The sequence below is a fragment of the Malaya genurostris genome, chromosome 3, assembly GCF_030247185.1.
Source record: "Malaya genurostris strain Urasoe2022 chromosome 3, Malgen_1.1, whole genome shotgun sequence".
NCBI classification, from domain to species: Eukaryota; Metazoa; Arthropoda; class Insecta; order Diptera; family Culicidae; genus Malaya; species Malaya genurostris.
The window spans coordinates 273,359,431-273,386,089 of record NC_080572.1 but is presented as its reverse complement, the minus strand read 5'-3'; the positions used below and the strand labels follow the sequence as shown (position 1 = coordinate 273,386,089).

The window sequence follows — 26,659 nt, the reverse complement described above, 5'->3', positions numbered from 1 at the left end:
GGGCGCGATGGTCCTCTGCCAACATAGTCCAGGTCTCGTGGCCATAGAGAACAACCGGTCTAATAAGCGTTTTGTAAATGGTCAATTTCGTGCGGTGGCGTACTTTTCTCGATCGAAGGGGTTTTCTGAGTCCAAAGTACGCACGATTCCCTGCCAAAATACATCTCTGTATTTCTCTGCTGGTGTCATTGTCGGCGGTCGCCAGTGAGCAGAAATACACAAACTCGTTAACCACCTCGATATCGTCACCGTCTATCAATATTCGTGGTGGGAGGCGTAGTGTTTCTTCTCTAGAGCATGTATTTTGTTTTCGACGCATTTATGGCCAGTCCGATACGCCTAGCTTCAGCTTTCAGTCCGATGTAGGTTTCCGTCAGCTTCTCAAGGTTACATGTTACAATATCAATATCGTCAGCGAAGCCAAAAAGTTGTATGGACTTTCGGAAGATCGTGCCACTCGTGTCGATCCTCGCTCTTCGAATCACACCTTCCAAGGCAATATTGAACTAGATACAAGAGACGTCCATCACCTTGCCGTAGCCCTCTCCGAGATTCGAAGGGACTCGAGAGCGTCCCAGATACTCGGACGTAGCACATCACTCTATCCATCGTTGCTTTGACCAATCGCGTCAGTTTATCCGTGTTGCAGCCAACCAAACGGCAATACTGGCTACACTGCCATTATGCTCTCGAGTGACAGTTATGCTGCCACTGCGTTGAGGCATATGTTGCTGTCAATAGATTTCCGCCAGTCCGACTAGAGAGAGATTCAGAACGGTTGTCTAATAGAACAGACAACTTCTTTTATTGTGTCTTGTGTAGTATGTCTTTATTAAGTATTAAAGTATAGTAGTTCAGTTTTAAAATGTGTCTATTTTTTGCATGTCTGTAAGGACACGCAAATACTGTTCTCTGCTGTCCAACCACCACACACCGGGAAACCGTATTCGTGCATGATCTGCCATAGCTGTTCTCGATCGATTGTGTCGTATGCCGCTTTGAAGTCAATGAATAGGTGATGCGTGGGTGCGTTGTATACACGACACTTCTGGAGTACTTGTCTTATCGCGAATATCCGTAGTGGCGCGGGTTCCAGTAAATCCCGCTTGGTACGGCCCTACGAATTCCTTAGCTATTGGAGATAGACGACGGCAAAGGATGCATGCTTGGTTCTTCTAGTCATTTAGGCAACAGAAAACAGATATACAGGTCACATATGATGTGTGTGTAAAATTTGCTCATTCAGCGTGGTGGAAACTTTTCATAGTTTCTCAGATGTCATCACGATCGACACAGGGTGGCACCACGATTTGAGTGCCGCTTTTACATGAGACACTATTTTGGGTGCTATTTTCACTTTACGCTAGATTTTAGTTTTGCTGTTGGTTAAAATGACAAGTTTATTTTTGTTTTATTCCGATGTAATTCTAGTGTGATGTATGCGACATGCCAACATTATAAACATTGAATGAATCCAGAATACTTTTCTATCAGCAATAAAAAGTCAGTATAGTATTTGAAATTGCAAATTTGATACAAGGTACAAGTTTCACAACGATTTTGAAACTGTCGAGCGAAATTCAATTTTAAATAACTATTTTTTATGCGTGTTCAATCAAAATCTGTTTATGAAGATATGACAAATAAACAACGAAATAACCTTATGTTAAGAATGCTCAAAATTAATCCAAGTAAAGTGATTTCTCATTACTTTAAATTCATTTATCATGGGAATTATAATATTGTCACAATCGATGTTTAATCCCTATACTATTTTTTTCGTGTACATGATAGTTCATAGAACAAAAATGAGTATTCTGCCTTTCACTATTTTCGCCAAAAAGTAGTTTTGAAAAAAGTAATATCCTGGTTTTTTTATGTTTCATACACTTGTTCAGACTTCATATTCTGTTCGCTATATTCAAGCCAACAAATGTTTTTAAGGTTGCATTTTCGTTATCATAACGCTAGGAAAACCTACCGATAGCAATGTATCAATTCAGAAATTGTATGTTATAATCTTATGATATCTATGTCAGTTTACAGTAACGATTACGCTTACGTATTTTTAATGTTGTTGCAACGGAAAATAAACCTTTTTTCAACTAGTAACTAAAAGCATAGCTGTGATTAAAGATAGGCTAGCATCAAGTAACAATAACTTACAAATGGTAGTTAGTTCAATGTTTATGTTATAAAGAAACACGGCTGTCACCTCGTTTTAACCAGCATAACATAAAAAAACATATTCGTGCTCTTGTTGCAACAAAGGTTGGACTTAGTCGTATCTGAACTAGTTGCGGATTGCTATTTGGGTTGGAAACACTACTGCCATCTACTCCACTATTCACCGCGATCTTTCGAAACGTTCCACTACGTTCCGGAACGATAAATAAATCCCCCTTTTTGTTATAGAAATATTCCAACTATAACAATTTGAACACTTCTCACACGATTTTCCTAACTGTTAAAGACAACTTTATTGGCATGTCGCATGCATCACACTAGAATTACATCGGAATAAAACAAAAATAAACTTGTCATTTTAACCAACAGCAAAACTAAAATCTAGCGTAAAGTGAAGGTAGCACCCAAAATAGTGTCTCATGTAAAAGCGGCACTCAAATCGTGGTGCCACCCTGTGTCGATCGTGATGACATCTGAGAAACTATGAAAAGTTTCCACCACGCTGAATGAGCAAATTTTACACACACATCATATGTGACCTGTATATCTGTTTTCTGTTGCCTAAATGACTAGAAGAACCAAGCATGCATCCTTTGCCGTCGTCTATCTCCAATAGCTAAGGAATTCGTAGGGCCGTACCAAGCGGGATTTACTGGAACCCGCGCCACTACGGATATTCGCGATAAGACAAGTACTCCAGAAGTGTCGTGTATACAACGCACCCACGCATCACCTATTCATTGACTTCAAAGCGGCATACGACACAATCGATCGAGAACAGCTATGGCAGATAATGCATGGATACGATTTCCCGGATAAACTGACGCGATTGGTCAAAGCAACGATGGATAGAGTGATGTGCTACGTCCGAGTATCTGGGACGCTCTCGAGTCCCTTCGAATCTCGGAGAGGGCTACGGCAAGGTGATGGACTCTCTTGTATCTTTTTCAATATTGCCTTGGAAGGTGTGATTCGAAGAGCGAGGATCGACACGAGTGGCACGATCTTCCGAAGGTCCATACAACTTTTTGGCTTCGCTGACGATATTGATTATTGTAACATGTAACCTTGAGAAGCTGACGGAAACCTACATCGGACTGAAAGCTGAAGCTAGGCGTATCGGACTGGCCATAAATGCGTCGAAAGCAAAATACATGAGAGGAAGAGGCTCTAGAGAAGAAACACTACGCCTCCCACCACGAATATTGATAGACGGTGACGATATCGAGGTGGTTAACGAGTTTGTGTATTTCTGCTCACTGGTGACCGCCGACAATGACACCAGCAGAGAAATGCAGAGATCTATTTTGGCAGGGAATCGTGCGTACTTTGGACTCAGAAAAACCTTTCGATCGAGAAAAGTACGCCACCGCACGAAATTGACAATTTACAAAACGATTATTAGACCGGTTGTTTTCTATGGCCACGAGACCTGGACTATGTTTGCAGAGAACCAACGCGTTTTCGAAAGAAAGGTACTGAGGACCATCTATGGCGGAGTGCAGATGGAAGACGGAATGTGGAGACGGCGTATGAATCGCGAATTGCAACAGCTGCTAGGAGAACCACCTGTCGTACGGACAGCTAAAATCGGCATGTCATAAGGATGCATGACCGAGTTATGTGGAGACGTATGCTTGATACAGCAAAGGACACCCCAGGCCTATAGCTGTTAGGTAAGGTAAGTAACAATTCATCGACTAATCAACAATTGATCTGAGAATATACAGTAATTGATGTTTTTCTTCATTTGCTGTTAATGTTAGATTCGCCCTTCTTTGGGAAACAGTTGATTTTTATGCTTAAGGACTATTCACACATTTTAGTTCCGTGACGGTTCAGTGAAAGTGCCTTCAGTTGCCGTCAGTGTTCTTTTTTTAAGGACTATTCACACATATCCGGTCCGGTTCAGTGCCGGCACGACACCGTGCACGGATACTGATATTATTTCATTCGTTTTCTATGCGCGCATTCACACCTATCCAGCACAGTGCCGTTTTAGTGCAGCTAGCCGTCAGTGTCGCGTCCGTCCGGCAAACTCAAATTCGTCGTCACCGATTTTTTTCATTTTCACTGAAGTTGGTATGCCATTGCATTGGCTGTGCCGGAACGGAAACAGCACGGAAACGGAACGGAAGGGTACCGATAAAAAAGAACACTGACGGCGCACTGAAGGCACTTTCACTGAACCGTCACGGAACTGAAATGTGTGAATAGTCCTTTATCGGAACCCTTCCGTTCCGTTTCCGTGCTGTTTCCGTTCCGGCACAGCCAATGCAATGACATACCAACTTCAGTGAAAATGAAAAATATCGGTGACGACGAATTTGAGTTTGCCGGACGGACGCGACACTGACGGCGAGCTGCACTGAAACGGCACGGTGCCGGATAGGTATAAATGCGCGCATAGAAAACGAATGAAATAATATCAGTATCCGTGCACGGTGTCGTGCCGACACTGAACCGGACCGGATATGTATGAATAGTCCTTTATTGGGTACTTGGATATTCAATGGCAGGATCTTGTTGAAGTGTTTTATGATACAAACAATATCTCATTGCTTCATTGCGTCCGGATAATTTACCAAACGACAGACAAAGCCGCAATGGTCGCCCTAAAAGCAGTGAAATCATTACCTAGAGGTGATTGGTCGCTGACAGAAGGTTTGAAGATTGATCGCCGACAAGTTTCTCTTCTTTTGCCAAATCAAAGTCTTGCTGTTTGAGTGGTTGCGATATTGCTAGTGACGGTGGCAGCTCAAAGTTTTACGTCAACACTCCTACGAAATGTGCAGACAACTGAAATGGTTCACGATTTTTTTTTCCAAAATAACCGACATTTGAAAACAAATGGGCCAAGCATTGTCCTGCGGACTATAACGTTATATTTCGTTTGTTTGTTTTTTCGTTTCGTTGTAACTGAGCTGAACTGAGAGTTGACAAAATGTACAGCTGACAAAAAATATGACCCGAACACATCAAATACTAAACAGTGCTTTTTGCTCACCCACGCGTAGAATATCGGACAGAGAAAAGAAAAATATCGTAATTATCATTTGAAATTTGTATATAGCTTTTATTTGTTTTTTTTTTTCTTCTTCCCTAGGGAATATTTCACTTTTGATATAAAAAGATACTGATGTGCTAAATTTAGTTTGTAGCTATGTGACAGTATTTAATTCTTAACAGAAAGAAAACTATTTTTAAACAAATAGAACAGAAATGAGATAAACTACCCTCTCATTCACAGTTAATGAACTGCAACGCCAAGCTGCATCTAGTCACACTTCACAAAACGCCCTTTTTTTTGTTCACTCCGTAACATGTTTCGACTTCGATAAATCATGCTGCACCTTCTTGCTCTGCGGTTCCTTATCATAGCTTAAACCAAACAATCATCCTTTATCACAGATCACGGCCTCCGGTGAAACTGTTCATCCCCCGTGAAGGGTGGAAATAAACAGGACATGATCTCCTGGTTGCAGAATGTACTCAGTTTCGCCCTTCGGAATAACAAGAAGCAAAAAAAAACGAACAACCGAATTAGCGCATTCTACTCGATCAAAATTCGACTAGCTTCTGCTTACCATGAGATCCCAGTCGGTGTCGTTTATCATCACCAGTATGCCGGGCCTTACGGTGTTGTCCTGGAGAAACAGAGCCGGATCACCGGTCAGCAAATTGTCTCGGAGCCATCGGAGCATTTCCTCAAGTAGCACTGCAAAAGAGAAAACCCCCGAATCGATTATGAAAAGATTGTTTGTTTATTTAATTCAAATTATTCTTGTTTGAAAACATGGATATTTTCGCTCTTACCAATCTTAGAACCATCTAATGGCACTTCGTGTTCCTTCACTCCGCCGAACAGCATCTCGGCGCCTCCACTGCATAAAAAGAACACGTGAAAGACATTCCGAATGAACAAAAGGTAATACAGATTAAAATAGAACAGTGCTTTTCATGTTGCATCCACACTCCAGTCTACTACTGCATGCGCCTACACAACAGGTACGTATTTCCGTAACTCTCTAATGAACACTCCACTTAAAACACCTACTCGTATTTTTTTTTGTCAAAATTTTCACAAGAAACAACACCCGCTGCTTGTGGGTGTGCGTATGCAACTGAAATTCACACGACGCACGGAGCAGCAATGAAAATGGCTCACCTAAACTCCACCGTGATGGTAGCGCCGGCCGAGATCACTTCCTCGTCGATCGAATCATCCATGGTGTTGCCGCGATAACGATCCACTAAGACAGCCAGGGTGATAGAGAGCGAAAAAAGACTGATTTACTGTAAATGCTTTCAACAACAAAAAACGATTGATTAATTGATAGTTCTCGCGTCGATTCGGTTCCCTCTTCCTTCTTCTATTCGAGAGGAAGCCAAGAATCCGTTTGCACTAGAGATGGGCAATTCGCTCCTGAGCTGTTCCAGTGAATCGAATCATTGAAGTGAGCTGACAGCTCACAGCTCTTTTCAAAAGAACCGCAGCTCACCAGCTCACTCATTTGCTACCCAGTTCACTGCATTATGACGAAGGGAACACGCTACGAGCTGATCGGATCTTCGGCTCTTTAAGAGATTCAATTTAGTCGACATCAATTAAAGATAAGTTAATTCGCATTGCATTCATTGCATCATTGCAAATCAATGATTCAATTTCGATCATGCATATGAAAGAAAACCGGTGCATAAGAAAAACGGCGCACAAAATGAACCTTAAGTTTAAACTAAAAGAGCTGATGAGCTGATACATCGAATCGATTCACTTTGGTGAGCTGATCGGTTCGGAGCTGTTCACCAAAATGAGCTGTTTTGCACACCTCTAGTTTGCACGTTTCGAGAAAGACTGCGGTACAGAGCGTGTCAAATGTGCTTTTTATGTTTTCACGATCAGGTTCGCGAGTTTTCCCGATCGAGAGGAGTCAGTTCGTACTCGCTCTCGACAACCAAAAAAAAAGAACAAGAACGGGCGAATCGTGCCAAGATCGACGTCGGGTGGTTTATGAGCACAGGCGAAAATCGCACTCATTGTATTTAAATTTAGGACTGTTTACAATTCGCTCCAGGGATTGTGCTTTGATATCCTACTCCCAATACAAAACTGGCGGTCTCAAACATGGACGATTTTCATTTAATTTTGTTTTCATTCTATAATTATTACAGACTAAATTTTATTATCTGAATATTTTGACCCTACATGACTTAACTCTCAAATGCGGCAAACTGCAGTTTTCTTCGCTGCCATTGAGCGAACAATTAAAAGTGAAATATCAGTTTATTTGGTATATTTTTCTAGCAGTGGTGGAGAAAATTGCTTTTGCGGTTTTCAACAATGGCCGCTTTTTTTCTAAAATTGTAAGTAGAACCTTAACCAAACCTAGTGTCAATTCATAACAGATCAACAAAAGGTTGAATCAAGCACATTAAAACTTCCACTCATTGGATTACAAACTATTGCAAAGCCTCCCGGTCCACCAAATCACGCCTGAATCGAAGTTTCGCTTGAAACGGCATTAGTCATACAAACCAACCGCATCGTTTATTCGATACCCTATACCCCTACGAATGGATTCTCAGCGACAGTAGGATCGTAGAGCTATCAATGCAAGTGTCCTGTGCAAATATGGCCTATTTCGTGCCGGAATATTGTACCAAAACTGACAAGTACCGCTGATTTGTTATCAGTTATACGAGTGTGAAGCACAGTACAAAACTCACCTCTGATATTTCGATAACTGAAAAAGTACTTTATATAGAGAAAATTGCAATGTTCAACTAAATATATGTCAGCGAGTTAGACCGATTAAGGTCTTAGCTAGTCAGTAAAACAAGTACAAAAATATATCTAAGCACGAACCAAAACATGTGTGTTATTCTGATGAATCTAGCTGTCACTTTGCGGCAGAGATGCCAGATCAACTAGTCTGCAGAGTTCCGTTTGTATTGAACAATCCAATTGGCATATTGTCGCAAAACTGAAATGTAGAGGCGCTGATAATTTAGAGATGATACTTTCAGCAAGAGCTGTCAATTCGGTAGGAAAATTTTTAATTACTCAATTTTTTCAACGATTTCTTATGAAAACGGCCAAATTAATTTGAAAATTCATAGTAGGAGTTGAAAAAAATGTTTTTACTCTGAAGTGGTAATGTTGATCTTTGTTCATTGTGGAAAATCTACAGTTTATTCAGAATAGAGCATTAAGTTTGGTTTGATACCATTTTTCAAATGCCTGGAAATAACCAATAAAGTATCCAAAATAAATAGTTTTCGATCGCTATACATTCTAGTACTCGAGAAATCAACATTACACTAGTTTCTGTTAAAAAAATGTTGATACTTTTCTGAAGATTTTCCATATTTAATCGTAGTTTACACTAAAACAAGTAGTAGTAATCACTTTGAAATCGATTTTCTTCTACTCCGAGTGTACTTTTATTGCTGATATCTATTTGCACTATTGAATAAACGATAAAAATGTTCCAAATCACTATTGCCGATATGAAAATCTGTGATATTTAGGTGTGAAAGTTGATTTTTTTATGTTTGATTATAAATGTCATATCGTTATGAAACGTGCGCTGCCAAATTATAATACTGACTTTCACAATCAATGAATTGTTGTATTTTACTTCATTTTGTTTACTTTGCTCTCACTGACTTGCTAGCTTTGATGGCCCCGAAGGACTGAGATGTTGGTTACGATAGCACTAGCTGGAACGCCTTATTGTTGCCATCGGGCTGGGTCACCACGACGTAGCGTTATGGCAGACCGTGTCAGCTTGGTGCGAAATCAATCTCCAGTTCAGCAACGCCATCGCACGGCATCACATTCAACGTATCATGTCAATTGTATGGGCGCGCAGTGCTGCTATTTTCGTGCGCACTAATTTGACATTTTTCTCATCTACTTTTATATACAAGATTCGATGCGGACTCGCCTGAGGGCGTCCTACTCGCAAAAAAAGAATGTTGCCAATAATTTGTTCGGGAAATATGAGAGCTGGATATCTTGTAATTATGATGTCTTTGACACAGACAAAACCAGATAAATTTTTGAGGCAGAGACAGATTTTTGAAAAAACTAACATGGCAACTCTGTATTCAGGTCAAATATCGGTATACATGGCAACGTTGCATGTAAAATCGGACGCCATCCCGCATACGCATGACTGCCAGATGGCTGACAGAACGCTGCCAGCTGGAAAAAATATGACTGGCAGACATTCTGGAAAACCTAAGACAAGACCTGACAACTGGCTTCTTATTATCCCTTCCGAATCATCCTTCTCGTCATTTTCGCCCTGTAGAATAAATACCAACGTATCGGCTACAGTGTAGCCATATTTACAGATTTTTTAATAACTTTATGCTAAGAAAAAACTATTTATTAAATTTAAATTTTAAGAATCGGTTTTTGATTTGAAATAAACATGAGAAATGTGTTGGTGATTGCATTTTATTATTATATATCAATGCTTAAAAACAATTAATTGAGCTTTGATGACAAAACACGAATCATCTCATGTTGAACGCAAAATTGAATCCATTGTTGACGTATTACCGGATCTTTTGAAAACCGGAAAAAGTCAAGTTTGGATAGAAATGCATAGTGTGACCACAGTGTGGAACACAACAGCTCATTCTTCTCGTAAAACTAAACACACTTTCGAGTTTACACTAATTTAACAAATCTTTTTTGATTACACTTTAATTCACCAAAAAGAAAAACGGCTTGATGCTGATTTTAATTACACTGTGCTGCCACTATAAACATTTATTACAAATGAGATTGGAAAAAAGTGAAACATCCTCTGAAAATTTTCATTTTCATTGGTGAGCTAAAATTATACATTTTTATTAACTTGTTTTCTGATTTTCTTTATACTTGGCATCATTGCTCGCGTACCCTGCAAAAGTTTTTTCTTTTCTCAATGCGCGGGTAGCAACATCAAAATCAGCCAATCAGAAACTGGTCCATTTTGGAACAAAAGCAGACCCCCCCCCCCCCCCCCCCCCCCAGTTGTCAGGTCTTGTCTTAGTGGAAAACGTTTTCATTTTCTCACATTCGCTGAATATGTCAAAGATTTCAATGTTGAAAAATTCTGGTGGATAAGGTTGTATCGTTTGAGTTGTTTATCTGGCAGCGGTGAGGCAGTCGGTCACCAAAATGTCTGCCAGCCATATTTTTCCAGCTGGCAGCGTTTAGTCAGCCATCTGGCAGCCATGCGTATGCGGGATGCGGGATACTTTATATCTGGAATGAAGCGACGGTTATGCCATCTATGGTCGGGTAGTATCAGAGAAAAACGTCTTTGTTCTGAAAAGATAACTATTTATGGTGATTGATAGAGTTAGAAATGAAGTGTTTTTTGAAATGTGGTGTGTGACTAAAAAGTACCTAACTTATTTAGTCGTATCCATGAGAACGCAAGGAATTAGTAGCTTTTTGTAGGAGTATTTGTTATCATTGGATGATCATCTAACGACTCGGATAAAGATAAGGGAAGCATAGATTTAATCTTGATTTGCAATACATTACTTCACGTTTATTATTTATTGAAATGTGATAAACTACTTTTAAACCTTCTATTGATGAAAAGAGAAAAATTATACTTATACTAAACCATAGTAACTTATCATCATAATTATTTTGTTAATGTCAAGAAATGCTAGCAAAATTTATTTTACTTATTTAAATATAAAAATTTAAACCGCAGATTGTCGAAAAACAAATACGTTATTTCCAAATGTTATTCTATTTACGACGCCATTGCACAGTGGTTCAAAAGCGCAATTTCACGCTCTTAATTGATAACTGATAGGAACGTGGTTTTTGAGGTACAATATCTTCAGCAAAGTTACTCAGAATGATATATGCCATCTTTTGGCCAATTTTATTTATGTGATTAATCCCCCTAAAAGCGAGATAATAATATTATTTTAGCTCAGAGCCAACATAGGGTCTTAGTTACTTCGACAAAGTTGTTCAGAAAGTTATTTCAAACAAACTTGCTGAAGGTACTATTCCCATAACTTGAGTGTAATTCATGATATAATGTATTTTCTGAAAAGGGTGCCCTAAAACCAGTTTTTGTATGAAAACACATATATTATCAATTTATATGAGATTTTTATGTTCTACAAAGTTTTTCATCATTAAAAACTACACAACTTTCTCAAACATTCAATGCTGCTATCATTTCAGTTTAATGAAGTAGAGTCATTTTACATGTTTTTTATTACAAAATTTCAACTTGTCTATCATCAAAAGGTGCAGATGAAACTACTTACATATTAAACTACTTGACAAGAGCTTTCATACCGTGGTTGAATTATTCGTCTGCGATCGTCTGTAGGCAAGATATGTTTTTTTTCAAATATCCTTGTCCTTGACATTTGCAATGATAAGGTTCACTTCATGTCAGACCAGATTTCAGTATATATTCATTACTATGGTACTTGCCACAAAATATGATTTTTTTTGCACATTGAAGTCTACAAATTGAATAGTTTAGTAACTGTTTTGTCACGACTTTAAAAAAAAGCAATCATCAAATCGAATTAAATTATGTTATCTTCTGGTAGAGAAAAGTATGATCAAAACTCATTTTTTAGTTATTTGTATTTACTTTATGATAGCTGACAATGTTCTCAACCAGCTAAAAGACTCTTAGCATCGTCCGACAGATTCTTCTTGGACTGTTTCGGCAATTCACGAATATTTGTAACCAAAGGATCCGATGAAACTAATAACCAATTCATGGGATCCCGATTCGAAAGTGATCTGTTTTGCTTGCGTGTATAATACTCTCGAAATCTGTATGAAAGAAACTTCTTAATCATTGTGAACAGTACAATATAGCAAGCGTTTATCGATCTTCACTTCAATTGATGAATGGAGGATATTTGTCCGCAGAGGTTCTCTATAGAAAAACTTACCAAAATATGACATAACGTAATTCGACATGATGGTTGCCCTTTTTCAAAGTCGTGGCTTCCTATCTCACTTTCAAAAAACGTTTGTAATGATTACTAAACTTTTCTATTTGTAGACTTCGATGTCCATAAAAATTATTTATTGTGAGAGTTACCATGGTAACGAATATATACTGAAATCTGATCTGATATGCAATGAACCTTATTATTGCAAATGTCAAGGACAAGGATATTTGAAAAGAACATATCTCGCCTGCAGACGATCGCAGACGAATAATTCAACCACGTTATGAAAGCTCTTGTCAAGTAGTTTAATATGTGAGTAGTCTCATCTGCACCTTTCTGCGCCTTTTGATGATAGACAAGTTGAAATTTTATAATAAAAAACATGAAAAATGGCTTTATTTCATTAAACTGAAATAATAGCAGCATTGTATGTTTGAGAAAGTTGTGTAATTTTTAATGATGAAAAACTTTGTAGAACATGAAAAACTCGTATAAATTAAAAATATATGTGTTTTCATACAAAAACTGGTTTTAGGACACCCTTTTCAGGAAATACATTATATCATGAATTACACTTAAGTTAAGGGAATAGTACCTTCAGAAAATTTGTTTGAAATAACTTTCTGAACAACTTTGTCGAAGTAACTAAGACCCTATGTTGGCTCTGAGCTAAAATAGTATTATTATCTCACTTTTAGGGGGATTAATTACATAAATAAAATTGGCCAAAAGATGGCATCTATCATTCTGAGTAACTTTGCTGAAGATATTGTACCTTAAAAACCACGTCCCTATCAGTTATCAATTAAGAGCGTGAAATTGCGCTTTTGAACCACTGTGCATTGTGGAACCAGAGAACCAAAACTTTTACTTATATTCTCGATGTATTGGAGCTGTCAAGTTGTCCACGGGTTGGAATTATACAAGAGCAGTAAATTTCAGATGCGTTCCTTCTCCAAATTGAATTTGGTGATCATGATTGACCTGGGAAGATTGATGAAATGAAAATAACCCTGCATCCGCATTAAGTTATACAGCATCTAGTAAAATTTATTAAATTCTTTTTCTGTATTCAACACTTCAAAATCTCATTCCCTTCCGAGTTGGGCTTGTGAATTTTTCTGTGTTTCGAGAATGATCTTTTCCCGTGAAAACTTTTACCGCAAACATCGCATATCGTTGGTTTCTCGCCGGTATGACTGCCCATATGTTCCTTCAAGATAGAAGGAACAAAGAATCCCTTGCCACACACATCGCAATGGTGTCGAAACTTGCCCGTATGAATGGTCATGTGCGCCGTCAAGCCATCATGGGCGGTAAAACCTCTATCGCATACAACGCACTTATATGGGCGCTCGCCGGTATGCACAAACATGTGTGAAGTCAGTCTACTCTTATAGACAAAACCTTTGTCACATACCGTACATTTGTGCGGCCACTCGCCGCTGTGGCTAATCAAGTGGGCCTTCAAGCTGATTTTTTTGTAAAAATCTTTGCCACACTCGGTGCACTTGAAAGGTTTTACTTCGTTATGTATAAGAAGATGTCTGGAGAGCTCGCCATTTTTCGGATACGTCTTACCACAGACAGTGCAAGAAAACGGACGTTCGCCGCTGTGCATCCGGAAGTGTTCCTGTAGCCTACACTTCCTAACAAATCGTTTTCCACATATCTCACACTCGTGATTTTTCGCCACCTCGTTTCGCTGACTAAAAGCGTGAAACAAACAATAGACGAATATTTGAAAATCAGTCAATTGTAGTAGTCAAACTTACCGATTAAGTATCGCACTGGTATGGAAACGCATGTGCATTTTCAAGTAATAATTGGTACTATATTCTTTGCCACACACATCACACTTATACTGACTCTCGCCCATATGTTGGCTCATGTGCCTATTTAGAGCGTATCTACGAACAAAGTCTTCATCGCACACATTGCACTTGTAAGGCCGTTGATCGGTGTGCGAAATCTTATGGTAGGATAGTGAACTGCTCCGGGTATAGCGTTTGCCGCAAATATCACATTCGTGGAATTTTTTGAGATCAACGGTTGCAATTTGTGGTACTTCCGGCTTTTCCATACGGGGATTTTCCCTAAAAATAACAAATAGAACTGGTATGTAGGTACTATGCAAGAGCAGCAAATTTCTAATCACATTTGCTTGGTTTCATTGCTGTTACCGGAAACCGGAACCGGTTTAAATTGCATATCCTCATTTTTTAGACAAGTATTAAGTGAAGCGTAAGCGGATTTTTCAGTGTCGATGGAACTGTTGGTAGAACTGCATTCCTGTTTTACTACTTTGGGCTTTTGATCGATGTTCTCAGCACAATGTGTCTCTGTTACGTTAGATTCTAATGTATCCTGATATATTTGTAGCGATTTCTCCATATCACTTACGATTCTCAAATAAACAGTGATTTGTGCATAGATGAATATAGCTTAAAAATACTAGAACGATTAGTTGAACTATGAACCGGTTATTTTGAATCAGTATAGAATTGTAGAAAACTGAAGTTATATGGTTCACATTAAACTAGAAATTATTACCGTACTAGATACCAAAGAATATTGTGCGTGCTATGAAATCGAGATAAAAATATACAATAATTATTTTTCTATGTTTTTTTTTTTTTTTTTTTTGTGTTGTCCTGGGGACGGCTAAGACCGATCACGGTCCATCTCGCCTTTACGGTTGTCTTGGTGTTGTGATATTTTGGAAGTGTTTGTGGGTGTAATCTTGTATGGATTCAAATGTGTAGATTTGTAGCTTTGAGGAATGATACTATTTGTTTTAGTTCGATTTCGTTATTCTCCTTGAGTATGGTTGTAAGTGGCTTGCAATATTCCAGGATATCAAACTCGGATCTCTCAACGTTGTATTTCGGGCAGTAATATAGAAGATGGTTGATGTCTTCTGGTTCATTGCAATAGTCACAGTCACCGTCGGATTCGATTCCCCATTGATGTCTTCTGGCTTTTGTATTCGTGTGTCCAGATCTAATACGGCTTATGGTGATTTTTTCTTCTGTGTTTAAATCTAGTCCGTGAAACCAAATGATTCCAGGTGGTTCCTTCATTAGGTTGAAGTGCCATATTCCTTTTTCTTCTGAGGTGGTTTTATAAACTATTTTCCAGTCTTCGGTGATTTCTGACTTGGCCAGACCGATAGCGTCCGATAGAGTGAGAGTGTTAAACACAGATTGTGGCCCTATAGTTGCACTAACTGCTGCTTCATCGGCGATTTCGTTTCCCTTGATGCCCTGATGGCTCGGTATCCATTGTAGTAATATGGTTTGCGTTTTAATCTCTTTCAGTGTTTTTCGGATTTGCCATGCTAAATAGTTTTCTTCGCATTTTGTTTTGTTCAGAATAGTTTGGCAAGCCCCTCGCGAGTCAGTGAATATGACAGCCTTCTTATAAGACTTCGTTTGGATTGTTCTTACCGCTGTTAAGATTGCCAACAATTCAGCGTTTGTGATGGAGTAATTCGGGTTGATTTTCTCGGAGATTGTTTGGTTTTCTGAGGCATCATAAACTGCCAGTGCTGTTCCTGACGACGTTTTGGAGGCATCTGTGTAAAGGTGATTGTATTCTCGGTAGTGAAGATCTTTAACTTCCAGAAATTTCTGTTTCCAGAATTCTTTGCTGTGTTTATCCTTTTTCTCGTTCTCCTCGTTGAGGTTCAGCACGATGTATCTGGATAGATGTCGGTCGGAGTATTGGAGTCTGCCGTGGTACGCTAATGAGGGCTCTTTCGGGTGCATCTGGCATATTATATAGTTGTATTTTGCAGCTGTTTCTGTTAGGAAAGTGCCGTTTACAGAGTCTCCTAGGACGGCTCGTTCGATGAATTCTTGGAGTTGACTACTGTGAAAAGAGCTTTTCAGGACTTCTTTCAGAGTTAGCAGCTCTCGTCGAGTATCCAAGGGAATCTGTCCAGTTTCGGCGAGTATGACGTGAATCGGAGTTGTCTTCATGAAGCGCATAGCATATCGGAGGTAGGTGTTATGTACAGTTTGGAACTTCTGGAGGTTTGTTTTGGCGGCGCTACCGTAAATTTGTGCTCCGTATTCCAGTCTGCTACGAACGATGGCGTTACCAACCTTAATAAGGGTGCTCGGGTTGGCATTGCTGTTCCTTTTGCCTAGCAGTTTAACTATTTTTAGTTTCTCTGCTGCTTTGGTTCTAATCCCCTCTATGTGTTTGCGGTGTGTTATTGTTTTGTCGACTGTGTATCCTAGGTATTTGTGGGTGTTGCTCAGATCTATTCTCTCTTGTCCGATTTTGATTCTTACCCCGCTTGTGTCTTTTCTCGTGAAAGCTATTGCGGCGGTTTTGGGAACGTTTAATTTGAGGTCCAACGAATCTAGAGCGGTGTGGAGAAGAGATAGATACTGGTTCGCTTTGTCAGCTGCTTCTTCCGGATCCTTGCCTGTAGCTATTACTGCAAAGTCGTCAGCAAACTGGATTAGCTCGCAACCGTCAAGTTTAATTTTGTGCAGATTGCATGTGTAGAAATTGAACAAAATAGGAGAGAGCGGACAACCTTGTGGGAGCCCTTCGCTAACATCTCTACAGGCGTCACCCTCTGCCGTATTGAGAACCAGTCGTCGACGACTGAGATAGGTGAAAAGCCAAGAAATTAGTTTATCCGGAATTTTCAATTCTTCGAGGGCGAGTAGAAGTTTCTGGAGGTTTACGGTGTCGAAAGCCTGCGACATGTCTAAGAAGATGACAATGGGATGTCCACCGGCTTGTTGAATGTCCTTGATTTTGTTCACAACGTAGCTCACGCAGCTTTGAGCGGAGCAATTTTTCCGGAAACCGAACGAAAGTGGAGGATGAATCTTCCTTATCTCGGCTATCTCAATCAGTCTTCCGTTCACTACAGAATTTATGAGTTTGAGGCAGACGTTCATGAGGGCGATGGGCCGATATGAGCTTGGCTCCAGTAAATCCCCTTTGGTTTTAGGTATGGGTTTGATGAGCGTTGTGCGCCATCTTTCGGGAATGTTCTCCCTTACGAATACGTCATTTAGGAGTTCGCAGATTTTTAGCTGCATGTCCAATCTGAGTTGTTTCAATATGTCGTACGACATGCCGTCCTCTCCTGGTGCGGAGTACTTTTTCCTTTTCTGTAGAGCTCCAAATGTTTCTTCGATTAAAAGAGCCATCTCGTAACCTTCGAGATCTGGAAGGGTTTCGGACATCGGTTTATTTACCCATTTGAGTTTGTTGTCGTAGAAGTGTGACATTAATTCGTCAGCATCTTTCAGGGATATTTCCGGTTTCCTTTGGACTTGCTGTGTAAGTGCGGTGTCCAGACCTTTAATAATATTCCATAAATGTGTTACGGGTGTCGTTTCGTCGATAGCCTCCGAAAGTTCTGCACAATAAGAACGTTTGGCCTTACGGATTAGCCTTTTCAGTGTTGCCCGTGCTTTTTGTAACTTGAGTTGGTTCGTTAGGGTTTTCGATTTATTGTACTCTCGTAGTACCGTTCGCTTGAAATTGTAGGCATCATTAATCTCCTTGGACCACCATCGTTTTAAGTAATTCGCCTTCTTGTTCTTTACGACAAAGCTAGCTTTTTTTATGCTTTCTTCGAAGACGCTTTGCATTTCGTCGGGATTGTACAGATACTGCGGTTTAAGCACAGACTAACAGACATGACAGTATGAGTAAATTCTTATATAAAATAATTTTTCGTGATGCACTAGCTCCACCTATATTGTACTGCGCGAACTATTTACTATCTGTACACCCCTTGTGTTATGTAAAAGTTTTTTTACTAGTTGGTTTCCCCTCGTTTGTCAACACCGATCAGCTGCTTGCAGGGATGCCTGATTTCATCAAAATATTTGAAAATGAATCGTCACAATAAATTATTGGATTACGTTGATAATATATTTAACTTTTTCGCGATGTTTGAAGGTAACCATTTATTTGACTCAACGTTGTTCATCTAGACTATTTTTTATTGTTTTGGTAGTTTTCACCCGAAATTAAGTGGCGGCAGACCAGAAGCAAGTAAATATTGTAACAAAACGGGTTCGATTTTGTATTGCGTTGGAAGATGAGAAGTAGGCACAATTATGTATATAGTTTTGGCAATATGTTTTAAATCTGTATCCTGCATGAAATTCGCTTGGACGTATACAAATCAATACATTACAGGTAATTCTGTATGAATGGCAACTCTGTTGGTAAATGAAAAAAATAAACACAGTCTAGATGACAGACAGGATGTTTTTGATAGGGTAACGTGGTGCCATCATGACACATGTGAGTACTGTCCCAAATAAAGGAATATTCGAAATGACCGTTAAAATAATTGAAGAATCTAATTTGAGTGTCCTGTCTGTTAGTCTGTGGTTTAAGTTTGTTGATTTCAATTGCGACTTTCTGTTTGTTGATAATGGTTTTCGCTCCTGATATAATTGGGATGTCGCTACTTATCCCCATCATTATGGCCAAGTGGTTACTTCCGAATTCATGGGGAATTACTTCCCATGACGTTTTTGTTGCTAGACCGGGTGTCGCTAAAGTGAGATCGATTGCAGTGCTGTTGTTGTTAACCGTCGACATGCAAGTGGGCGACCCGTCATTCAGGAGGACGTATTTGGATGACTCTAGTTCAGCATTAACAGCGTTTCCTTTCGAACATGGGGCTGATCGAGGGTCCCAAGTGTGGTGGTGTCCATTGAAGTCGCCTCCGATGATGGTCTCTCCTTCTATGTTTTCTGCTTGAGCGAAGAACTCCTTTATTTTGGGTATTGCTTGAGCACAAATGTCGTGTCCTGGAGGGACATACACTGAGATCACAGAAATTGGATCGAATCCTTTTACTATTTTGACTCCAACTACTTCAATTGGAAGTAGATCGTCGAACGTGAGTTTTTCATAGTCGAGTGATTGGTGGACGAGTATTCCAACGCCACCATAGCCTTGGTTTCTTCTGGTTGATTCTAATCTGTAGTGGGGTAATCTGAAGTGTTCGTTTTTTTTTAGCCATATTTCCTGCAGCAGACATATTTTTGTATCGCTTTCTTCGAGGAAGTGACTAAGTTCCTCTCGTGTATCCATTGAACGGAGACTCTGTATGTTGTGCTGCAGGATTTTGAGCGTCTTACACACCACTGTGCGTGTAGGGGTTGGATCTGGTTTCTTCTTCTGGGTGAGAGTTGTTTTCGTCCAGGATCTCTTGCACGTCGTGGCCGATTTCTATTAGTAATTGATCTCTAGCAAGCTCGGTGTCTGCTGTTTGAATTCTTTGAACGATTTTATTATGAAGATTTTTTAATCCCATCATCCATCGTTTGACTCTTGCTTCAGCTAAGAATTCCTGTCTGAGCCAGTGAATCAATCGCTCGAAGTCGGTAGCCCTGAGGGGATTTGCCGAACAGCTGCAGGTATTAGTACTGGGGTGGGAGAAAGGGGCTGTATTCGGGCCATTGTCGTTGGTATTGAGTTCTTGTTCTTGATTGGGAACGAATTGGCTGTCGGGGTAATTTTTCTGTTTTGTTGAGTTTCTGGTTGGTTTCTTGTATCTCGTATTGAGTTCTGGGAACGGGTCTCCCTCAGGTTCTTCGTTTAGTATGTCAAACCGGTTTTCCAGCTTGGGATATAATGTTTCCGCTTGAGTAAAGGTCATTTGTTTTTCTCTCATTGTGGATCGAATTCGCTTTTGTCGATGCATTTCAGGGCATTCTGTGTCATTAGCTCTGTGTGTCCTCCCGCAGTTGGGGCATTTTGCGTCTTCATTGCAAACTTTTACGTCGTGGCCTCTTCCGCATGCGGCACAGCGTGTTCTAGAGGTGCAAAATTTAGCACTGTGACCGTACCTCCAGCAATTTTGACATTGCCTGATTGGGAAAATATAGAGTTCAGCTCGGAAACTACAGCCGTAGATTTTAATCCTATCGGGAATTTCTTCTCCATCTAACGTCACTTTTATGTTGAACGTGTCAATCAGATCCTTATTTGTATTACGTTTTTTTATACGCTGTACGTCTATAACGGGGAGATTTGCCTCAATGTTCTCCTTCATTTCTTCCATCTCAAAATTCAAGGGAACACCTCGGACGAAGATGATGGTTTTGTGTTTGTATACTGGTTCATAGATTCTGAGGTTGTTCTCGTCCAGTTTAAGCCTTCGGATTGTTTGGTCGTCGGTAACGGTTATCTTGAATCTGAATTTTCCTAGCGGGGAGATTTCGGTAAAGCTGTTACATCCTTTTTGCTTCAAGAGTTTTCCGACTTGCGAGGGATGGTTCGGGAAGGCTTTGTTAGTGTCGATGAGTTCTAGTACCAATGGTGTAGGCTTGGGCAATGTAGGGTTGGTGATTTTCGGCTGAGTTTTGTTATTCGATCCTCCGCTCTTTGATTGCAGCCTAGTTGTTTTCATGTTCGCATTCTGGCGGTTTCCTAGGATCCTTTGGGATCTGAGGTTTTCAGGCTTCGCTGAAGCCATATTCGGTGTTATCGCTTACGATTTTGCTTTTGGACGATTTTAGAAAGTCAAATTTAGGAAATTTTCAGTGGTAATTCTCAGCCCCATCGGCAGCGGAGTAGACGCTACAAAATGGCGGCCTCCCAACTTGGTGCTATATTAAATTCAAGTTTTCGTAATTTGGGGGAAAGATAAAAGTGATTCCTCTATTCTCGGGTATGCAGTGGGGCACTATCCGTAAATTGGTGTGAAATTCAGTATAAACTAATGGTGTTTAACGCGGTTATTTGTTTAAATCTCGGCACTGGTGGATTTCCCGTTCTAATCGCGCGGACTAAAAATGGCGGACCACCATTTCTATGTTTGATAGTAACAACAACAAAGTAATTCAGTCACACACGACGAACTAAACAACTGGTGATCACATTTTGGGTGTGCTAGTGCGACTGCCATTTTTTTTCGGAAGGGCATGACGACACGGAAAAGAAAACATCTGAACAGAGATGCCAGATATTTTCATAGAAAATCTGTATTGCTTTTTATAAAAAAATCTGTATCTATCTGTATTCACTAATGAAAGGAAATTTCGGAAATAAAATGATGTTTAAAGATGTTATTCCATTAGATTATTGTTATAGAATGGCAGATGCAAGGAGCATTCCTTGATATCGTAAGTCCTTGTCGCACTGACAAGAACATTCAACGACGAAATTTAATTGTTTTTGTTATCAACCACAATTGAATTGTTAATCCATACACTTTTTTCGTTTGAAAATGATGACTTGGAATTCAAACATGGAATTCAAACGCCCAATACGCAGCGTCAAGTCAGGTCATACAACTTTTCAGTCTGACAATAAAGTTTCATGACGCCATGACTTCCTTGAACATCAGTTTCAAATTATGATATAAATGTATTTCAGCGTTCATCATTAAACAGCTGCACGAAAAAATTTTCATTTTAATATGGGCAATCAAACACGCTCAGACGGAAAAGTTTCATTATTTCTCTTTTACTTTTTGTGATATCTGTATAAATCTGTATTTAATTTGAGAAATCTGTACTCTGTATTAAATCTGTATGCGCAAGTAAAAATCTGTATAATACAGATAAATCTGTATAAATGGCATCTCTGCATCTGAATCATACAAGGGTGAGCCTGCCCGAATAAAAAATATTGTAGAAAAACAATACGATTTGCTGTTACAAAACCTGCCACAATTTTTCTTTGACCATTGAAAAATATTTTAATGTATTGTTATACACTATTCAATCAATTGTGAAAATGCTTTTTACAATAGAATGTATAGGTTGTTAAGTATCGTAACAATTCAAATCATAAAATTTTCTCTTAGAAAACAATTAAATGTACGGTTTGCATATTGTTTGAAACACCACGTGTACAATGAATTCAATTGTAGAATCGTAGAAACAATATATTGAATTGTAGGAAATGGCATCTTTTTACACCGAACCACCAGTTCAGGGTCGTTTACCTTCTTGGTCTTCGGAGAACTTTAGTATCTATTCGTGGGTTGTGTCATTTAAATACTTTGCTCTGCCTAAAGATATCACAGAATCAATGATCAATACTTTTGAGATTACCTGTCAATTTTTTTCTGTGAAGGCGATTGCTATCAAACCATCGATAAGCTCAACGTGAAGCTATGTTGAAGATCTTGAGGTTTGAGGAATAAATATCAATGTCAGCAAACCGAATTTCGATTCCGATAATTCGGAGAGGAATTAGTTGCTTGTGTGGGACTCTACAGCTATGCGTAAAGACTTATTTCATGCAAGAGCTTTAGTCCTGGAATCTCGATTCATATTAACCTGCAGTAGAGATGATGTTCAACATGATACAGTTTCACTAATACGAAACGAATATCATATACATTCGAGTAGTTGTGCTTGTAAATAGTTTGATTGTAAATAGATTGATTTTTGTAACTATCGCATTTCATAATCCTACTCTAAAATCTCAAACACAGTCCCGCGTTCATGTTCCTAGTTCTTAACAAACCAATTTATCAAATTCTTGAAAGTTTAATTAAATAAAACAAAACGAATTTTATCCAGCACTTTATTTTCTCGATTTGTAGCGTTATGTTGACAACTCGTTGAATGTCATGATAATATGAGGAATATTTAGAAGAGATCGCATGTGCCTAGACTTTCTTATGAACGGTTGGATGCGCTTTTGAATGGTTAGATGTATAAATGAGGATAAATGCAATTGGATTAGTTTCCATTGACTTTTTGAGTTTTATTGATATTATCCGGATCTGTCGTCACCCTCGGATATTTAGTGGAAATCATGCTACGTTTATTTGAAATGCACATAAAAACGATAAGATATATCGTTACCTCTAGATTCTATATGCATTAAATGTGAATGTCATATTGTTTTCCACATAGATTTCCAATGAAACAGAGTTGACCGAATCAAGTGTTTTGCACATATATTTGTGCTGTACTCATTCCCTCTAGAAAATTAAGTGTTTGACACATGTAGTTCGATTCAATAGCAAACACATCACATCCAAAGGAAAAACACATTAGTGAATTTGCACATGATATCTTGAAACAAATTGCTTTGGTTATGTATTGAAATGAAAGAGCATTAGAAATTGAAATGGTGTTTAAGTATGAATCGATCGTGCAAAATTTTTATCAGTGTAGAGATCGCGCAATGGTTTTCTCGCAGGTTTTATGAGCTTGTTGTATGTTTTCATTCCCAATCCCACCGCCACGTTCAAAGCATGCCACTTCGCATTTTATGCCGCGATGATGACGTTTAAATCCTATTTAGACATTTACTGACAATGAAAATAAACAAAAATATTCAGAAAATATATACAAGCTGGACCTAGTGACCAAATGAATTATATTGTGACCAAAGAATAACAGGTCACAAAATGTGTGTTATCAACGAGTATCGAAGAGGAAAACTCATTATGGGTGCTTATCTTTTTCGCAACTGCGATAACGGTTTTGAGGTAGTAAACGACATTTCGACCTAAATACAAAAAAAAATTACAGGGTTGAGTATGAGACACGACCGATCAAAATGACATTAACAATGCAATTTTTTAAACTCTCTCATCAACAAATTTAAATTTGAAAAATAGGCAAATAATTTCGAAATACTAACGTTACTAATCTATCATCGTCAACTGCGTTCAAGAAGTATATCTTCTTCCGTCCGTGAATAAAGATAATAATATATAATTCCATCTTCAAATCACCCAATGAGAAGCGTTCTGAGCTGCGTTTCTGCTGCAACCCATGGTGGTAACCGCCCAGCAGTGCCGGCCTAGATCTACTTTCCGGGCTGCCGGGCCGCACGCATATTTTAAACATTAGTTTGACTAATGACAATTCAAAAAATATTATTTAATTCAATTCGAATTTCCGTGGTGACCATTAAGATGTTTCTAACCGTCAACAGTTTCATTGGTACTCGGTTTGTTCGCTCAAACAATATTGCAAAAACGCTTAGGTTTGCTTTCAAAGTATATTGAAAAATGAAGAAATGTCAAGTACAGACTGTTACATAAGAGGGGTCAAGATTACTCGCGTTCGGTATAGCGGAATGGTGGGATTTTTTTTTAACATAGAGGGCAAACAAACTGTATCGTACGCTTCGCGGTTCGATACAGTTTTTTTGTGCTCGCATCTGAAAGGTCCCAAAATGACCCAAGCCGCCCGATGCCAATCCAATTGAGAACGTTCGGGCTCAAATGAAGATGAAGCTTGGGAAGAACCGATCACACAATTTGAAGCAGTTTGTTCGCCGAATTTACAAAATTTGGAGGTCGTTTTCAGAAGAATACGCGCAAAATTTCGCTGAAAGTATGCCCGGAAGGTGTCAAGCCATTATTAAAGCAGAAGGGGATTCGACTTGCTATCAATATATTTGCATGTAGGGTAAGGGCTCCCTATTTCATCTCATTTGTAAGGACGTCGCCTTCAAACCCCGATTTAGCCACTAAAATCACTGTAACTATTTCATATTACTGCTTCATTCGCCTTGCTCCACGTTGAGAATTGATTCACATTTCTTGAAAATTCAACTAATTTTTATAAAACAGCTAAAAACACTAATGATGTTTTCACTACTCTGCTCCTAATTTCATCTCAATGGATTTTTATCCATCCTATCGTTGATCTTTTATTCATCCTATAAATTAGCAATGGCGACAGCAATCAAAATAAAATATTCCACTATTACACTCTCACCCGCAGAGATGGCATTTCACCAGAGTTATACACGCTAGAGTCAGATTCTTGCCACACCAAGGATGAAAAAAACGAAGCACCGCACAAAGAGGAAAGCGCACTTCTTCTCAGTGTCGAATAGACAGCATTTGAGTGTGTGCTTGTGGTTAAAGCAGCTGGCGCGAGTGAAACACATTCTCTTTGCATGAATCGCTCACACGCGCTCTCGTCTAAATACACCCAAGTGACCACTGGCGCGTGATGGTGAGCGAACACTTCTGTGAACTTCAATTAATAGAGAGTAGATCTGGCCTTGCTATGAAAAATTTGCAAGGAAAACCGAAAATTTTACGATAAATTGTTTTATTTTGCTGATTTTGCGTGTCCACGCTTCATCTACGAAAACCATACAGCAGAGTGCTCACCGGCGTGTACACCTCTGTGAAAGTATCTGCATCCTCCTCAGAGAATTTATTAGCTAATGCTCTAGCACTTTGGTGCAATTCAGTGGAAGAGGTAAAAGGAAATAAACAAACGCACTCATGATGCGTGCACACTTTATACAACAGCGGTGTATAAATGTGAAAGAGAAGAGCTCTCGTTGAAGTTGTCAGTGCGAGGGGAGAAATTTTGCTTGCTCTTCGTCACACAGAGGAGATAGACATCTCTGCTCACCCGCACACGCATGGCTGCCAGATGACTGACTAAACGCTGCCAGCTGGAAAAATATGGCTGGGCAGACATTCTGGAGACCGACTGCCTCACCGCTGCCAGATATACAACTCAAACGATACAACCGTACCCACCAGGATTTTTCCACATTATTATTATTGGTAAAAAAATTACACGTTGAATTATCTAATTAATGGGGCAATGGCTTACGGAGATCTAACGAATTATCTTTTAACATCATTTTATTAGTAAAAACAGATAGAACAGATATAGACTTTCTATGCAAAGTAATACATATTTTCTATGAGAATATCTGGCATCTCTGTGCACAGCCGATGAAACACACACACACACTTCACAGCGTTATGTTGGCGTATAGCGGAATGAAACCAGTGCTACTAGATTTGCCACAATGGTTATTTCATTAGTATTTAACACGTTCCTTCTGGTAATATTCGAAGCTGAAACAGTTTTATTGAAATATTAATATGAATAATATAATGAAACTAATATCACGGATACCAAAAACATACTTTTTGATGATAATTTGAAGAAGATAAACAATTTTTGTTTTGTAACATTATGAGATAATTTGGCAACTTTGCGAAACCAAATGAGATGAAAACAAAGCGCAATCAAGTGAACGAAGTGAAAAACTTTCATCTCATATTTTTGAAGACTTTTATTGCTTGTCGGGTAATTTTTGAAGTTTTTAATCGTTAACTAAACAAGTGGCAAGTGAACATAACTAATTATGAAAGCATCCAGCATTCAATGGTAGTGTAATTGTGCGAAATAGTGATCATGTTTTGAGACGAATCGGTTAGTAGATATTCAGAAACATGACGAACTGTAAATCTTGAGACGAAAATGTGTCCTAAATTGAAAAGTGAGTTTATTTTATATAAAAAAAAACCATCACCGAAGAATTTAAAACCATTTCTTTCAATAGGAAAGTGTGACAATAGCTTTTCAAATCATTTTAAAACATTTCACAGTTTGCTTCCGGTAGGTTGTAAAATATTATTCATGTTCAAAGTTATGAGGTGAAGGGATGAGATGGAAATAGGAGCTCAGATGAAATAGGGAGCCGTTGCCCTAAGTTTTTGATCTAATAAAATGATATTTGAAAGTATTTTTGTGTTGAGTCTTTTCATTTTCTCACA

The 26,659-nt window shown here is 38.9% G+C and overlaps 3 protein-coding genes across 10 annotated transcripts in view; 1 reads left to right on the top strand and 2 right to left on the bottom strand.

The window, feature by feature from the left end:
* Nucleotides 1-5,236: 5,236 nt before the first annotated feature.
* LOC131437883 (ubiquitin-related modifier 1 homolog) lies at nt 5,237-8,085 on the bottom strand. Of its 2 annotated transcripts, none has more exons than XM_058607530.1 (5): nt 7,915-8,085; nt 6,356-6,440; nt 6,004-6,071; nt 5,775-5,905; nt 5,237-5,690 (listed from the first exon to the last, which is right to left on the bottom strand). In XM_058607530.1, the coding sequence occupies exons 2-5, from the start codon at nt 6,415-6,417 to the stop codon at nt 5,622-5,624; spliced, it is 330 nt and encodes a 109-aa protein (XP_058463513.1). In that variant the 5' UTR covers nt 6,418-6,440; nt 7,915-8,085; the 3' UTR covers nt 5,237-5,621. The 2 variants fall into 2 exon arrangements, with proteins under 2 accessions (XP_058463513.1, XP_058463514.1); XM_058607531.1 differs by lacking the exon at nt 7,915-8,085 and adding an exon at nt 7,017-7,031.
* Nucleotides 8,086-13,170: 5,085 nt separating this feature from the next.
* Nucleotides 13,171-15,482, bottom strand: LOC131437879 (gastrula zinc finger protein XlCGF8.2DB-like). 3 transcript variants are annotated; one of them, XM_058607522.1, is made up of 4 exons: nt 14,695-15,482; nt 14,300-14,595; nt 13,917-14,237; nt 13,171-13,850 (listed from the first exon to the last, which is right to left on the bottom strand). In XM_058607522.1, exons 2-4 carry the CDS (start codon nt 14,533-14,535, stop codon nt 13,214-13,216), a joined length of 1,194 nt encoding a protein of 397 aa, XP_058463505.1. In that variant the 5' UTR covers nt 14,536-14,595; nt 14,695-15,482; the 3' UTR covers nt 13,171-13,213. The 3 variants fall into 3 exon arrangements, with proteins under 3 accessions (XP_058463505.1, XP_058463504.1, XP_058463506.1); XM_058607521.1 differs by having other exon boundaries at nt 14,300-14,585; XM_058607523.1 differs by lacking the exon at nt 14,695-15,482 and having other exon boundaries at nt 14,300-14,483; nt 14,545-14,669.
* A 64-nt stretch (nt 15,483-15,546) lies between these two features.
* LOC131437877 (ionotropic receptor 75a-like) overlaps nt 15,547-26,659 on the top strand; it is a 36,889-nt gene continuing 25,776 nt past the window's right edge. Inside the window, exons 1-3 of one of the 5 annotated variants that reach the window (XM_058607517.1) lie at nt 15,547-15,722; nt 15,784-15,881; nt 15,941-16,145. The gene's annotated coding sequence lies outside the window, so the exon portion shown is untranslated. Of the gene's footprint in view, nt 15,882-15,940; nt 16,146-20,969; nt 23,018-24,848; nt 26,629-26,659 lie in introns of those variants that run through there. The other 4 variants (XM_058607519.1, XM_058607518.1, XR_009230841.1 and 1 more) reach the window with 4 other exon arrangements.

Excerpts from the sequence above, each read along its gene's own strand:
- LOC131437879 (XM_058607522.1), bottom strand. The coding sequence starts at position 14,535 with ATGGAGAAATCGCTACAAATATATCAGGATACATTAGAATCTAACGTA. Across the intron at positions 14,238-14,299 it reads AGCAATGAAACCAAGCAAAT|GGAAAATCCCCGTATGGAAA; the intron begins GTGATTAGAAAT and ends TGTTATTTTTAG. Across the intron at positions 13,851-13,916 it reads ACCAGTGCGATACTTAATCG|TCAGCGAAACGAGGTGGCGA; the intron begins GTAAGTTTGACT and ends TCACGCTTTTAG.
- LOC131437883 (XM_058607530.1), bottom strand. The coding sequence starts at position 6,417 with ATGGATGATTCGATCGACGAGGAAGTGATCTCGGCCGGCGCTACCATC. Across the intron at positions 6,072-6,355 it reads ACCATCACGGTGGAGTTTAG|TGGAGGCGCCGAGATGCTGT; the intron begins GTGAGCCATTTT and ends CTTTTTATGCAG. Across the intron at positions 5,691-5,774 it reads ACACCGACTGGGATCTCATG|GGCGAAACTGAGTACATTCT; the intron begins GTAAGCAGAAGC and ends GTTATTCCGAAG.